Here is a 13,945-nt window from a genome sequence, read left to right as displayed (position 1 = left end):
AGAGGAAAATACAGAAAAGAATAGGATCAATTGCATGTGAAGGGGGAACAAGTAAAATCTGAATATATTAGCCTCCCCAGTATGCCATTTTATTTGTTCTAGTTTTCATGAAGGTTGTGATAATATGCTTGGCATGTTAATGTAGCATAGAACAAAGGTCAGTGAGGTCTGATACGACTGACCCTGCTCTTCAAGAGTTGTCTGGAACATTTGCCTTCACAAATATGTGCAGGAGAGGTTTCTGGAAAGGGTGGGTCATAGTGACAAGGGAAATGACCTGAGCTATGTGGCTTCAGCTTGAAATCTGAAAGATACAGGGCAAATTAAACCAATGCGTTTAGAAGTGCCTGAAATAAAAAGTGATAAACAGTTAACCTGGATTTGTGGAAAGTGAATCATGCCAATTCAACTTAATTTCCGTAAGCAGGGTAATTTTGTAAGGGCATAAAGGAAAAGCATTAGATGTGAATATAACTTGTCTATAAGGCTCTTGGCGTGTTTCTACATGACATTAAGTGAAACCTTGAGCAAGACCTAGTTCTTGTAAAAGGAATGCACAGTTAGTTGAAAAATAACTGTTAGAAAATGAGACAGCTGGAAAGGATTTCGTCTGGTCTATTCCCATCTAGGACAGCATCATCTGTTTTTAAAGGGACAACAGTTCTACAAGAGTCTGTATTGCCTAGCTGTCTAAGTACAGGGAGTGAAGGCAGTTTCATGCGAGGTTAGAATAAAAAAACCCTGATGATGAATAGGAGACAACTTGTGAAAACTGAATAATAGTAAAAATAAATGAGGAATACCACATTTGGGAGAAAATGAAATATAGTATTACAAAGTCAGGAATTCTGCACAGGAATGGTTCAGGCAATGATCTGAGGTTAGATTTAGTCAATATTACATTGCTGAAAAAAGGCAAACTGAATTCCTCAGTGTATTAATGAAAGGTGAGGTGGAGGCAAGGGGTCTGCATGGTGCTGCTAGAGTCTTGGCTTCAGTTGCTGAAGATTCATTTTAACCGTTCTTCAGGAAAGCATTACCAAAATTCAAGGAGCCTGAAAAAAGACTAGTAAAAACTGGAAAGAAGCCAAGCTATGGGAGAAGGCTGTAGCAGTGTTTCAAACCAGTTCTTGAAAAAAGAAGCTGCATATTGGCTCTCTATTTGTGGTGATGATGTTGCATTTCAGTAGAGAATCTAAGCTTTCCCCAGACACTGCTTTACCAGCTTGAATCTAAACTAGTTTTGAAGTTAATTGTTTAATTTTTCATGGAAGCCACTGCATAATATATGATAATTTTTTTGCTTGGAAATTAATTCACATTTGGTTTAGTGGATTTTCATTTTGGGAAAGCATTAAAACTTAAGACTTCGAAACTTAATTTGCATAGAAAATCTTAATTAAATTTCCAGTAAAAAAACCCACTCCAAATATACAGAATGCTTACTCATTTTCAGTGTTAAACCAGGCTTCATTGTGAAGTGATGCCGGAATAGGGAATTGCTTGAGAAATCTCAGCTTTTAATGGTATCGATTGAGGTGACTTTGGGGTATATCCTATTTTCTTCAAATGTCATGTTTCCCAACTAAAAACTGCATCATAGCAATCATTTTATTTTATTCCTGACCCTGCTGTCATAGGGACTTGAAGCATCTCACCCTGCTTGTGAAATGCTGGTTCTAAGCCTATTTGTTTGTTCTCCTTTGAAAGAAAATATCTTAATGCCAACAAGGCAGGCTATTGAGCATGAAGGACAGCTGAACCAACTGAAATATCTTATTAGGCTTTGGACTGCCACACAAAATACTGGAATGTGGCAGATGGTCACTGTCTGGGTTTAATTTTGATGTAATAGGGGAAAGCTAAGAAGAAGAGATTGCATACAGTATTGTATGTTTACTAAACTTAATTTCTCAAATATGGAATTACTTCTTTTGCGACAATTTGCTGCTTTTTAATTGCTTAGCTGCCAGAGGTCTAAGTAACTACAGTGATAAATTTCTTTTATTGTAGTCTCTCATCCTTAGTGTCCTCTTTTTGACTGTGTTCCCTTCACAGAGCATTTGAAGAGATAGAGTGCGGTAATGATAGGGGAAGCAAAAGTGTTTCTTAACAAGAAAAATGAGGGTTAAAAAGGGCAAGCAGGAGTATCCTTGACATTTTTGGCTGGTATACAGGTACTGACAGGCACCCAAACATTCAAGTCTTCATGTTTGAAATCATGACCTAATCCTGCACTTCTCCTGTTCCTGATGTGTCTTTGAAAAGTTCTGTCTCTGCCTTTGCTTTTAAGAAGTGATGACTTCTGCTAAAAATTCGCTTTCGGGTCTGCATCAATTTTTTTCTCTCCTTTTCTTTTTTCCTTTCCTTCCGTAACAGACCAATGGTTATGAGGAAGACATGTATGGATCATCCCAGAGTAGAAAATCTAGCAGGGTTAGTAGATTATTTATATTGCTATAAAATCTATTGCTCTATTTAATGGGATTAAAGCTAATTAGCAAATTCTTTTCTGTGGTAAAGCATTTTTTTCCTGTCTTGCACATTGTGGGTTTTGCACTTTGTCAGACATGAAGGTGCAGCAATAAGCTGTGGGGGAAAAAAAAAAAAATTAAAAAATTAGGCCATGAGTGGGAAGAGGAGTCTGAATCTGGTAGAAGTAGAACTTGGAAGCTAGAACTGCTTAACTTGTAAACAAAATCGGGTAGAAGTTAAATTGTGACAAGAAATACTTCGGCAGACCTTGGCATGGAGGATTTCCATGTGCTGGATAACAGAATGATTGTTTTCCAACCTGCACAATGTGTTCACGTCATGCTCTTAACACTGAAACTCCCAAGCTTCACCCAGGATTTGATCCATGTCTTGAGATTTGCATATGTAAAATGGACTTTGGATTTTGAATGTTCCTCAGATGTATGTTGTTTATTTGAAGTTTGCTTAAATAAATGCTTTTTTTTCCCCTTTATAAACTGTATTGTAGGGTTTCTGGAAACCACAGAGGTGAACAGTCAGTGCAAGTGTTACTACTTAGCTACTTATGATTGATGTACTTTATTTCTAGAAATATTCCTGTCAAAAAAAGCTTGATTATTAACTCCATTGTGTGTAAGTGGGTCACAGTGTTCCCTTCTGTTCCAGCACAAGTATTTTGTGTCAGTTATAGGAATTAATTGTCCTGCTTTGTTAAGTGCTAGGGTTTGTGCAAATTAAGGGTATTGCCTCAATCAGAGGCTCTTTGGGGGGCAGGGAAGGGAAATGTTGGGGCTTTTTTTTTTTTCCCTTGCTCTTATTTTAACAAAGGCAGACAAAAGCTCAGAGCCTGTTGATCTTTGTGCTGTCAAGACTTCTAAAGAAATTTAGTGGTATGCAGACTAAAGCTCTATGTTTAGGGGAAAAATAAACTACTTCTAAGACTCCCATTTAGCTGAGTGTTTGAGCAATACATGCTAAACATGAGATAGACTTCAGTGAGTTACTTTGTAAGCATGAAGTTAAGCAGGTGCTTGTATAAATAGTGAAATGAGACCTTATATTTCATGTCCATTTTAAATTTTTGCTTCCATATGGTTTTATGCAGTTAGATTGTATATGTGGATAAGAGAAAATTAAATACCGTGGCTCAGACTGTTAAGAAAACAGTATGCCCTGTTGGCATTCTTGCTAAACTGCTTGACAAGTTCAGGTAACTTTATTATGTAGTACTTCTGACAAATGATGTTCTTATTCTTTAATGGCATATTCCAGAGCTTCAAGTACTGCAGGAAGAGCAAAATACCTGTAAAAGTCAGCCAGGGAAAAGTTGTTTGGTTTCCATTTAAATAATTTAAACTCATCTTGGTGTAAGGGTTTGTAGCATGGAGGTTTAGTGTATGTAGAGCATTATTACAGCAACATCCTTAGTTCCTTGCTGTTTTCATTACTAAGTGCAATTCAGATTAATTATTATTTAGAAGGGGGATGAGTGTTTGGGGGTGACTCAGAATAGCTGGAACTCCAAAACCAGTTGATGCCAGTCTGGCTGGCATTCACCTTTAGGAGTATTGTCTCCAAAAACCCCAAACTTAACTGTAAAGATTACTAAAGCGACAACAAGACACAAGAGGTGAGGCAGAATTCTTCAGGTCAGGGAGGAAGTGATGAGTCTGCTGATAAAACAGTTGTTTCCAAAATAGGTGTCCAATTTTAAGTCACAAAATGGAGTGATGTCTGCATGGAGATCAGCCTTTGTACACTGTACTTGCAATATCATGAGTTGATACCCTTAAAAATTAATAATGCCGTGTGCCTAGGTAGTCCACATGTGGATTACAAACTCCCTAGGTGGGAATGGAAGTAATTTCTTTAAGCTCTGTTCAGTTTATTCAGATTTATTTTCAGTGAAAGTCTTATTTTACAGGCATTCAGGGAGAATGAGGCAGAAAGGGATCTAAATTTTTGAGGTTGGACAATGATTTATCTTGAGTATATACCTGTGGGTGTTGCATCTTACCCACAGATCTGTTTGCCTGCAGTGACAGCAGTCCAGTGTCAAGAGCAAACAAGTTTCTTTACTTTGCAGGTCTCCCTCATTTGTAAATGGAGTTAACACCTACATAATTTATAGTGATGATGCAAGGATTAGTTAGGGCTTGTAAGAAAGCTGAGTAATTGCTGACTACTAAAAGCAGAGTCTCTTGGTTGTCTAGACCCCCGTAAGAAATGACTGGAGAAGTATGATGTTAGAGAATGGCTGTAGGAGAGCTCTGGAGTGTAACAAAGAAGGTAAAGATGTGGAGCTCTTTCAGAACAACAATTCCCACCAGCATGCACACACCCTTGGGAAAATACGCGATCTGAACTGTTGAAAGATACCTTTGCAACTTGTGTATTATTGCGGGGCTAGTTACAGGAGACTGAGCAAGCACAGAAGTCATTTCAGAGGGTGGGGTTGCAAGGGAGTAGCGTTTCCTCCCTCGCCCTTGCACGCTGGCTGTGGCAGCCTGTGCTCACTCCTAAGCAATACTGGTTATACCCTTCTGCCTGCTCAGCTCAGGGCTACATCTGTCCCTGGTGCGGCAGAATGACTATTTTACCATGTTTTAGATGTGGGTTTAGGCTGCTGTTTTTCCGAAAATAAGGAAAATACAGTCCTCCTAGTATGTCTGTATTTTTCTTGATTCCTTTGGCTCTGTGAGATGCATAATGTCATATATGGATTTCCAATCTGCATTGAAAACAGACCTTGATTTGCAAATTTAAATATCACTCCATGTTAAAACCAGCTGCTTATAACAACTTAAGTTGTTCATAACATATTGTTGCATGCTCCTAAACCTTTTGGGAAGCCAAAAGACTGAGTTCCACTCAATATTACAAATATCCTACTGCTGTCAAGCCTTCCTGCACCCTGGAAGGTGCCAGCTTTGTGTTGAAGTGTTTGTGCAGCGGAAATTCTCACAGATAATATACAACAGCTGAAAAGCTGAGCTGGCATCCTACACTCTGGTACAGGTGCTGGGGGGGAATGAATGGAGATGTTGTACTTCACACTAGATAAAGTAGTATTTTGGAGGGGAAGGGTGACTTTAAGTCCATTGGAGTTGTCAGTCGATCACTATTGGTTCTTTCGGTCTTTAATTTAGAGTTGAATTAAGATCTCCCCATTCTTGGGAAGACCAAGTAGGTGAACCAAAAGTGCAGGGTTGGCTAGGTGCTAGATAGGAAGTTGCATAAGAGAAGGTGTTTAATTTAGTCTCACTTCTTGCAGGAAGATTTTCTTTGCGTTCAGCCTTGCTGTATCTGACAGCAGGCCGCTCACTTTTCCTGATGGACACACCCAACAGTTTTGGTCCCTGGCTTTGCTCTTTGTCTCCCAGCAGAGTTGTCCTGACTCCTCCTTGTGCATCTCTTGTGCGTTTAGCTTCTAGGCCATAAACTCCTCAAGAATTCAGAAGGAAGCTGACCAGCTCTCTGACCAATATGTTTTTCGAGTGCTTGATGAGCAGTGCCTATCCACCCTGCAGCAGTGCGACTGTACATGAAAAGAATAAATCCTCTAGGGCAGGAGCCTGTTTTTTTTAGGGATGAAGCTGTGATACAGCCATTTATTCTGAACTTTAGCGTAGAAGATATGTTTTACAAAATGCTGGAAACATTATGTTGTCTGTTCTGAAAGTATGTTGATAAATACAGCTTCACTTAACTAGAGTTAGGATGAAACTTAGGTCCACAAACTGCACACATGCTTCTGAAAGTATGGTCCATCATCTTCTAAGTCCCATACAAACCATGTCCCTCCAGCATACTCTGTCATTGGGTCATAGCAATGAGAGAGGAGGAGAGAAAGTGAGCATTTGAAGCCTTTTCAGTGGAAAATAAACCAAATGGGTATTTTGTACATAAGATGCTGTAGGGACAGAGGAAAGGCTTTTTGTTTATTTCAAAAAAAAAATCTCTACCTTACAAATGGAGACGGTGCACCATTTTCACGCATCCTCATATCTTTAATGCAGTTACCTCTTCTTTTTGCATCTGTGACCACTTTGACTCCTTGCAGTTTGTAATTACCTAATTTACTTTTTGCTTCCCATTTAAAGAAATTTAGAAAGTCTTTCATGTTACAAAGCTGAGTTCTCAAGGGGTTTTTTTGTTTGTTTGTTATTAATGCAGGCTTCGTACTACTCTGATCTGGGTCTTCACAACAGCGGCTATGCTTCCACATCTCAACTTTCTTCCCAAAATGGAAATTGGGTCTGTTGCCTTCTGGCTTTACCTGGCCTGGACTTGTTCTGACTTCATTTGGATAATACAACCTCTTGTACTTAGGAATTAATTTGGAACAATTGTGGAGAGTCTCTGTAGCTCTTTTTAGTAAAACTCTTAAAAAAAACCAAAAAAAAACCAAAAAAAAAAAAAAACCAAAAAAACAAAACAACCCAGACCTTAAGATTGGAATGAGTAATGGAAAGCTGTTTTAAAATGAATACAATTAGTTTTCCTTTGCTGTTCCTCCCTTTCCTACAGTTATTTTGTTTGCTTTTGGCCTCAACTGGTCTGAAAAAATAAGGGAAATCTTAATTAACTGAAGTTCTCCACTCTATTTGAGGCAACTTCTCTGCTCACCTTGTCAGTCTAGCAAGCTTAAGACAATCCAGTGAGCATAAAATGAAATTACAAGCAAGTAATTCACAGACTGCTAGAAGAAAATCACTGGAGCTTCAAAATCACCTGTGAGGTTGGATTGTCCTCTCTGTGTGGACAGAGCTCAGCCAGCCCAGTGCTAGCAAAGCAGTGCTTGAGCAGTGGTCCTCAGCCTGCCTTGCCCCGTGGACAGCAGCACAAGGACATCACCTGGTGCTTTGTGGTGGCCGGTGATGGGGGCACTGCAGGTGTGGAGGAGGGGGGTGACTTGCAGCAGGACAGTACCTGCAAGCTGTGGGCTGGGGACCACTACTGGAGTATCTCTTGCATCTCATTATGCCAGCCACAGTATATGCTCTCTGAACTGAATTGCTGCATTTTGTGAATGATGGTTACTAACAGTGAAGTAATTTGTTTCATGGTGCACTGACTTAAGTACTCGTAATTTTGTCCTGAATTATTTGGGTTTTCTCTGCATTTTTGTTTAATAATAAAATACACAATAGATGGTCTTACAGCTATGTGAAACACTTAAAATGTATATCTTAAAACACTTCTGTCTTTCTGTGTAGCTCTTTTTCTGGCTTTGGTTGAATTGAGGAGAAACACCCTTTCTGGTTGCTGTACACAAATGTGTGTGAGACAATAACAATTTAACAACCTAAAATTAAATTATGCTGTTTTGCTTTTGCATACTGTCGTGTCCTCCCTTCCTGTAGGAAATGCACGTGTCTGCTTGGTGTTCTCAGTCTTTGGGAGTTGAGATCTAATGCTTTTATGGCACAGATGACTAATATTCTCTACACTGGGTTTTCTTCTGTTGTAGTTTAATAATCCTCATCTCGTATCAAGATGGTTAATTCTCCTGTAGGCACCTTTCTTTGTTTCATTTTCTATGCAAAAAAGTTTTGTGCTTGTCTTCCTCAGCCTTCCTTGCTGTACGGTGATGCCCTGCCAGCCAGAAGTTACAGGGTTTGTTGTACTAATGCTGTAAACACAAATACCGAAGCCGTTCACCTTCAGCCATGCATATGTTGTCTCTTACCTCCATAGTTCCTGTTGGGTCCATTTGTTTCACACTCTGGTGTCTGATCCATCTGAATGCACGTGTGCAATGCTGTTTGTACAGACCTGGATTTGACGATCCTTTTCTTTGTTCCCATTGGAACTGTGCAACCACTGCTCATGGGGTTGTTATGTTGCCGCAGACTTCTCTCTGGATGGAGACAGTTGTCTTCATTTTGGTGTGTTAGCTACAAGGTGCAGGAGCAGGCCAGAGAGAGGCAACATCAATTCTTTCTGGTTGTGTAAGGACTAACAAAAATCTGTTTAAAAATTTTTGTAGCCAAATACCACTGTTCTTGTTTAAACTTTAAAATGAGCTCAGATTTTTTTTCTTCTCAAAGCTTAAAGGTGGAGTTTGTTACTTACCCTGTGTCTCCTGAGCCATACATTTATATTCTAAACTGGAGCCAGTTTTAAAATATGCACCTTCCTCCTCTTTTATTAATCTAGTAAACTGGCTAGTAAGTGAAGTTCATCAGGTGTGAGTTTTTTGCCATGCTGCCAGCACTGGAGTTAAACGGATTCAAGCAACTTAAGAATTGATGTAGCCGTTTTATTGATAGGCAATATAAACTATTGAATTAATAACTGGGAGAACGGTTAGAAATGCATGATTGTATGATGAACTTGGGGGGGTGTGTGTCAGATTTTGCACGTGCCTTACGTTGTCTCCCAGCTCACTGACTTCAGGTTGTGTTAGATCTTCACTTGCATGTTGCTTGTGGTTGCATACAGGAATTGTCCCTGCTCATTCCCCTACGTCCTTCGTGCTGCACCTTGTGAATTTGTAATGCTCCAGACTGAAACCAGAAACTATGTCTGCCAGTCCTGTTCTGACTCTGTCTTTTAATTGTAGGCGTCTGTGTATGACGAGAGCGTTTACAGTGGGAGTCGTCGGTATAGTGCCTCTAGTTCTCGTGCTGTAAGACGTTTTCTGCATTTCCCTGTTCTCTTGTCTCTGTCCTCCAGTAACCTGTGTGTACCAGAGCACACAGCCTTTTCTGGGCCGAGGAACATTTAAGATGGACTGTGTGAGATTTGTAGCCTGCTGCTGTAGGCAAAAGTACGAGAATCGTTTCTGTGAGCTTCCATGAAATAATAAGTAGTGATGAATCTGCTGTTCTGGTACCTGAGCTCACACATACCGGCTCTGGCTAGCAGTAGGCACTCACCTCCCCTGCGGCAAGGGGAATTCAGCTCTGCCTTGCACTTAGTTTGCACATAAAACACATTGAAAAGGCAGTACATAGAATCCCTTCCCTCACTGAAGCTTTATTCTCAGTTTTCAAAAGAATTATATCGTTTTAGAAAAAATAAACAAAAAAACACTTTCCTAATGTTGCATCATTAGGACTTACTTGCTGGCAGAAGGATTTTTGTGAATGTGTGACTTGCATGGTTTTGTTTCTTGGATTCTGTAGCGGTGTCTCAGGCAACTTACATCAATGTTTTCAAAATACATGCTCTTATGAGTGGAGGGCTCTGTCATTTATAGGGAGAGACAATATGAGGAATGACAATATAAACTGTTTCCTTTCAAAAAAGGGGGGCTGCAGGACTCTGCAGATCAGAAGGCAGAAAATGCCTTCACCTCAGATGGGGCCTCTGTGTCATGGTGGGTGTTTGGGCCAGACAGTACATCTGCTGCTGTTATATGTCCTGAGGGCAGGAGGCAGTCTTTTTTGGTTTTTAAATTCTGCTCTCTGGACCCACTGCTTATTCTGTCTCTGAACTCCTTCACTCATTATCAAAAAAAACCCAACCAAACAGAAAAGCCCCAACAGAAAAGCCCCAACAAATGAAAAAACATCACCTAAGACTAACAGAAAAAAGCCTCAAGACAAAGCATTGATGTTAATTAACCATAAAAGTTATGATTTTATTAGCTTGGAGAAGGAAGTAGACTTTCAAGAATGCTTACTAAGCACTCGTTAGTAGTTAAAGAGCTATTCCATCCGCTTGCAATCACACTGATTCACTAGTTGAGCTGTGCATCTTGCTGATGACGTTAAGCTTCAGATGACTTTTTGTTTTACAATTGTGCCTTGTTTTCATTTGGCTGCCTTGGAAAATTCATCAATACTTACCCATTTGGACTGTTGTGGCAGCCTGCAATTCAGTGAATTTGCCACTGAGGCTGTGCTGGGCTGGTTGTAGCCCTTTGTTGGTAAGGGATGCCTTCTTTTGTTTGAGGTAAGTCTCTCAAAGGTCCAGATGATACACTTCTACTCTTGGGAGAAATCATTTACAGTGGGCTCTGAGCCCAAGCGCTATTTACAAGACTTTCAGCCAGGGAACACTGAATAAAATGCCAATGATTGTTCCCCTTCCTCCATCCCCATCCCACCCTGTGCCACAGGTGTTTGGAAGCCTGTGTATAACCCAGCCTTACCAGTTTCTGTTGCACAGTCACCCATAATAATGTTGGAGTTGGGAGTATGAGGTTTTGTGCCTCTAGGGGAATGGCCTTGTCACAATTACAGTTATCTGTGGTTATTTTAACATCTCTGAACCTCGTAGGACTTTAACATGTAGAGGGCATGCCATTTGGGTAGCTGTCCCCAAAGAATGTTTTTGGATGATGAGATGACAGGTGAATGCAGGGAGCAAGGCTGAAACCGGCCTTGTTTGGTCTCAGCTGAACAAGTGGTGCTTGCTTCCATGTTCTGCCCTTCAATACACAGGGGCAACTTCGGAATAAGTAGGTTCTGGGAAGCATTAATATGGGACTCATCAGTAGTTTGTACTTCTTACCTGTCATGTGTTTCGGGTTTATTCTACATCCTCGTTATGTTAAGCTTAAAACACCAGTGATGGCACAAGGCTTCTGTGCTAGAACTACTTAATAAGAAAACAAAATCTAAATATTTACTTCAGTGCTTTTTGTTTTTAATTTAGGAATTGAAGTGGCAGCAATGGAAAATAGTTGTAAATTGTGCCCGACAGTTCTAAATATTGCGTATTCTCATCTCTGAAATGAAGCTTAGTAGTTCAGGTGCATGAAGCCAGTGTCACTTCTTGTAAGACATCTGAGGATGTGGCTTGGTCACGTTCTGCCCTGCTTCAGGGGCTTGCTGAGGGCTGTGTGCCTTGGAACGTAGTGCTTTGTGGTTAGTAATTAAGCTTATGGTTGTACTGTAGCTGGGGTTATTTCCATCTTAGCCTCTTATCATTTATTAGTACTGTAAGCTTAATTTTCATTTACTACTATGCTACTTTGTTATTGTGACTAATGATGCTGAAACAGTCCTCCAATACCTTGATGAAGACCTGGCTGTGTCTATCGCTGAGGAGTCCAGGGGATTCCTGTAGTGGCCAGGTAACTTAATAGAAGAAACCTTACAAAAAGACAGAGTACATGCATCTCAAAATTAGGATAATTTTTTAGATTTCAGTGTTTCTGTATCTGAGAAACAGTCTTAAGTGCCTATGAAATAGAGGTCGTTAGCAGCAGTCTGAGCTGCTGAGCAGTTATTCATGCTTGTTCCTGTCCCTGAACTGCCTCTGCCCTTTAGTTGGTACAAGCCTTTGCACATGAGATTTGATGGACCGACATGCCTTTTTACAAAGGTGACATTCACAGTTGCCTTGAGTTAGTAGCAATAGGAAAAATATAGTGTCCTGTAAACCTCAAACTTCTTTAATTCCTCTCTGGTTTGAATGTATCAAAACCTCCATTTTATGTATGCTTATGTATCTTTCTATAAAGTACATCTAAATAAAAGATTGATTATGAAGCTGCAACTCTGAAATCTGTGAAAATAGAAGGAAAAAGTCTAAAATGCATTTCCAGAATAAGTTTTAGTTCTGTTTTCCCAACGCTTTAAACTTTCATTTCCCTTCTCTACTTTCACTACATTGTAACCTCTGGAAATAAAACAGTGTAGACACATTCTTTGTCTTTGTCAGCAACAAGTCAGCCCTGTCCGTTCTGCATCACTGCTTAGATGTTTGCTTTTAAGAAGGGCTAAAATATTTTCTTTGGCAGGAGATGAGGACTGCAGGTGCTGGAAAAGCAGGAGAGATACTCAGTCTCTGAGATGGTCTCAGTTTTCACTTTAATCTCCACGTAGATGGATGTTTCTTGCTTTGGCCTGTGGAGCACAGATTCATTTTATATGTGCACAATGTGGGAAACGTGAAGAAGGCTCACCAGGGAACCTCAGAGCTCTTGAAAAGTAGTAGGATTGAGCCTTTTGTATGGAGACTGAGAGCTGTTTACTTGTGACTGGTATCTTAAGATATATAAACAAATCATTAGTATTCTAACATTCTAAGAATTGAATCAAAACTCTACGTGGTCCATCAATTGGAATTACTGCTTTGCCTTAGTTTTTAAATTAACAGCTGAGGTGTGTCTTCTTTGACTTTCACTGCTATTTCTCTGTCCACCTGCATGTAACTAACTTCAGAGGTAATGATCTAAATCCTCTCTGGCTTCCTTTCAAAATTCTAATGCTTTTCTCTTTTCTCTGATTGCTATTCTTCATTTACCTGCGGCAGCCTTCCGAGTACAGCTGCTACCTTGGTTCAGGATCTCGGGCATCCTCAAGAGCCAGCTCTGCTCGGGCCAGTCCAGTGGTGAGCTCCTCTATTTTCCTTTGTACCTAAACTGTTTAATTCCTCTGTTCTTCAAGGTCCTTTTTTGTACAAAGAGGCCACAGTCCCTTGTGAGACAGTTTCTTACAATATTAATTGGACTTTCTGGGCAATGCTTAAGACAAAGAAGGGGTGAATCAGATGAGAAATCACAAAACTGAAGTAATTTCTATGCAGATGCACATGTTCTTACAATAGAAAGCACACTTTGGATACGTGACAATGCTAAATTTTTTCTAAGTTGGGTATAAAGCACATTGGCATGGGTATTGGGAAAAAGACTGGGTTGTTGATGCTAGTGCCACATCTCCTTTGGCTATTAAAATCAGGAAGCCCTAAATCTTACTAGTAGTTTCATTTCTCTACATTGAGCAGTATTTTGGTGTTCTGCTGCTGCAAACCTGCAGGGCTATCCAGAGATTGGATTTGAACATATTTGTTGGACTGTAGATTACCAGGCATAGCAGAGTCTTTAGCATGGTGAAGTGCTAGGATTACGTGTGCCTGACGTGTCTAGCATCATGAATTCATAAGCAATCATGGCTCAAAAAAGGCTCAAATGCTAAAGGTTTGTCTGACTCCTGTGAGTGTAGTTGGCAGAGAAAAGACTTTCCCCTGCTTTTTACAGATACAAAGTAATTGTCTTCTGTTTTTTCAGTGGCATATTGCTGCTTTCTCTTTGTGATTGCTCCTAGCTGTTTACAACTCCGAATATCTTTCCTATTAATTTCAGAGCAAGGCCTGATGGTGTGGTGACAGCAGCAGAGTGCAATATCATGTCTTTCAGAGGAAATATGCACCTTACAGTAAACTAGTCTATAACAAAATTAATCTTCCACAGGGAGTGAGTTTTGATGTGTTGCACTGAGTTTCAGTAAACTGGCTTTGCTTCATGGAAGCGTTCCTCCTAGTGAAATTTTAATGTGCTCATTCTTCTGGGATGTGTTGCGTATTACCTACCACATCCCCAAGATCTGAAGTGATGAGGAGGGTAATAATGCATGCAACATACTTCTCTAGTCATAACAGCCTATTGCCTTTGTTGCTTTGCCAACGAGCTGAAACTCAAATGCTGTAAGTCATAGAATCATAGAATGGAAGGGACCCCCAAAGGCCATCCAGTCCAACCCCCCTGCAGTGAGCAGGAACATCGTTAGCT

The 13,945-nt window shown here is 40.1% G+C and overlaps 1 protein-coding gene across 3 annotated transcripts in view; it reads left to right on the top strand.

The window, feature by feature from the left end:
• LOC104350969 (uncharacterized) overlaps positions 1 to 13,945 on the top strand; it is a 102,496-nt gene that overhangs the window by 67,655 nt on the left and 20,896 nt on the right. For 2 of the 3 annotated variants that reach the window (XM_086465004.1, XM_086465005.1), the window contains 4 exons: positions 2,380 to 2,436; positions 8,050 to 8,094; positions 9,044 to 9,109; positions 12,691 to 12,768. The exons of the other annotated variant lie outside the window; for it this stretch is intronic. In XM_086465004.1, the coding sequence (XP_086321130.1) occupies positions 2,380 to 2,436; positions 8,050 to 8,094; positions 9,044 to 9,109; positions 12,691 to 12,768 (246 nt within the window). The remainder of the gene's footprint in view (positions 1 to 2,379; positions 2,437 to 8,049; positions 8,095 to 9,043; positions 9,110 to 12,690; positions 12,769 to 13,945) is intronic. 3 annotated transcript variants of the gene reach the window in all.

Source organism: Leptosomus discolor, chromosome 5 (genome assembly GCF_034619465.1).
Source record: "Leptosomus discolor isolate bLepDis1 chromosome 5, bLepDis1.hap2, whole genome shotgun sequence".
NCBI classification, from domain to species: Eukaryota; Metazoa; Chordata; class Aves; order Leptosomiformes; family Leptosomidae; genus Leptosomus; species Leptosomus discolor.
The sequence above is the reverse complement of the archived record's forward strand: the minus strand, read 5'-3'. Positions and strand labels throughout refer to the sequence as shown.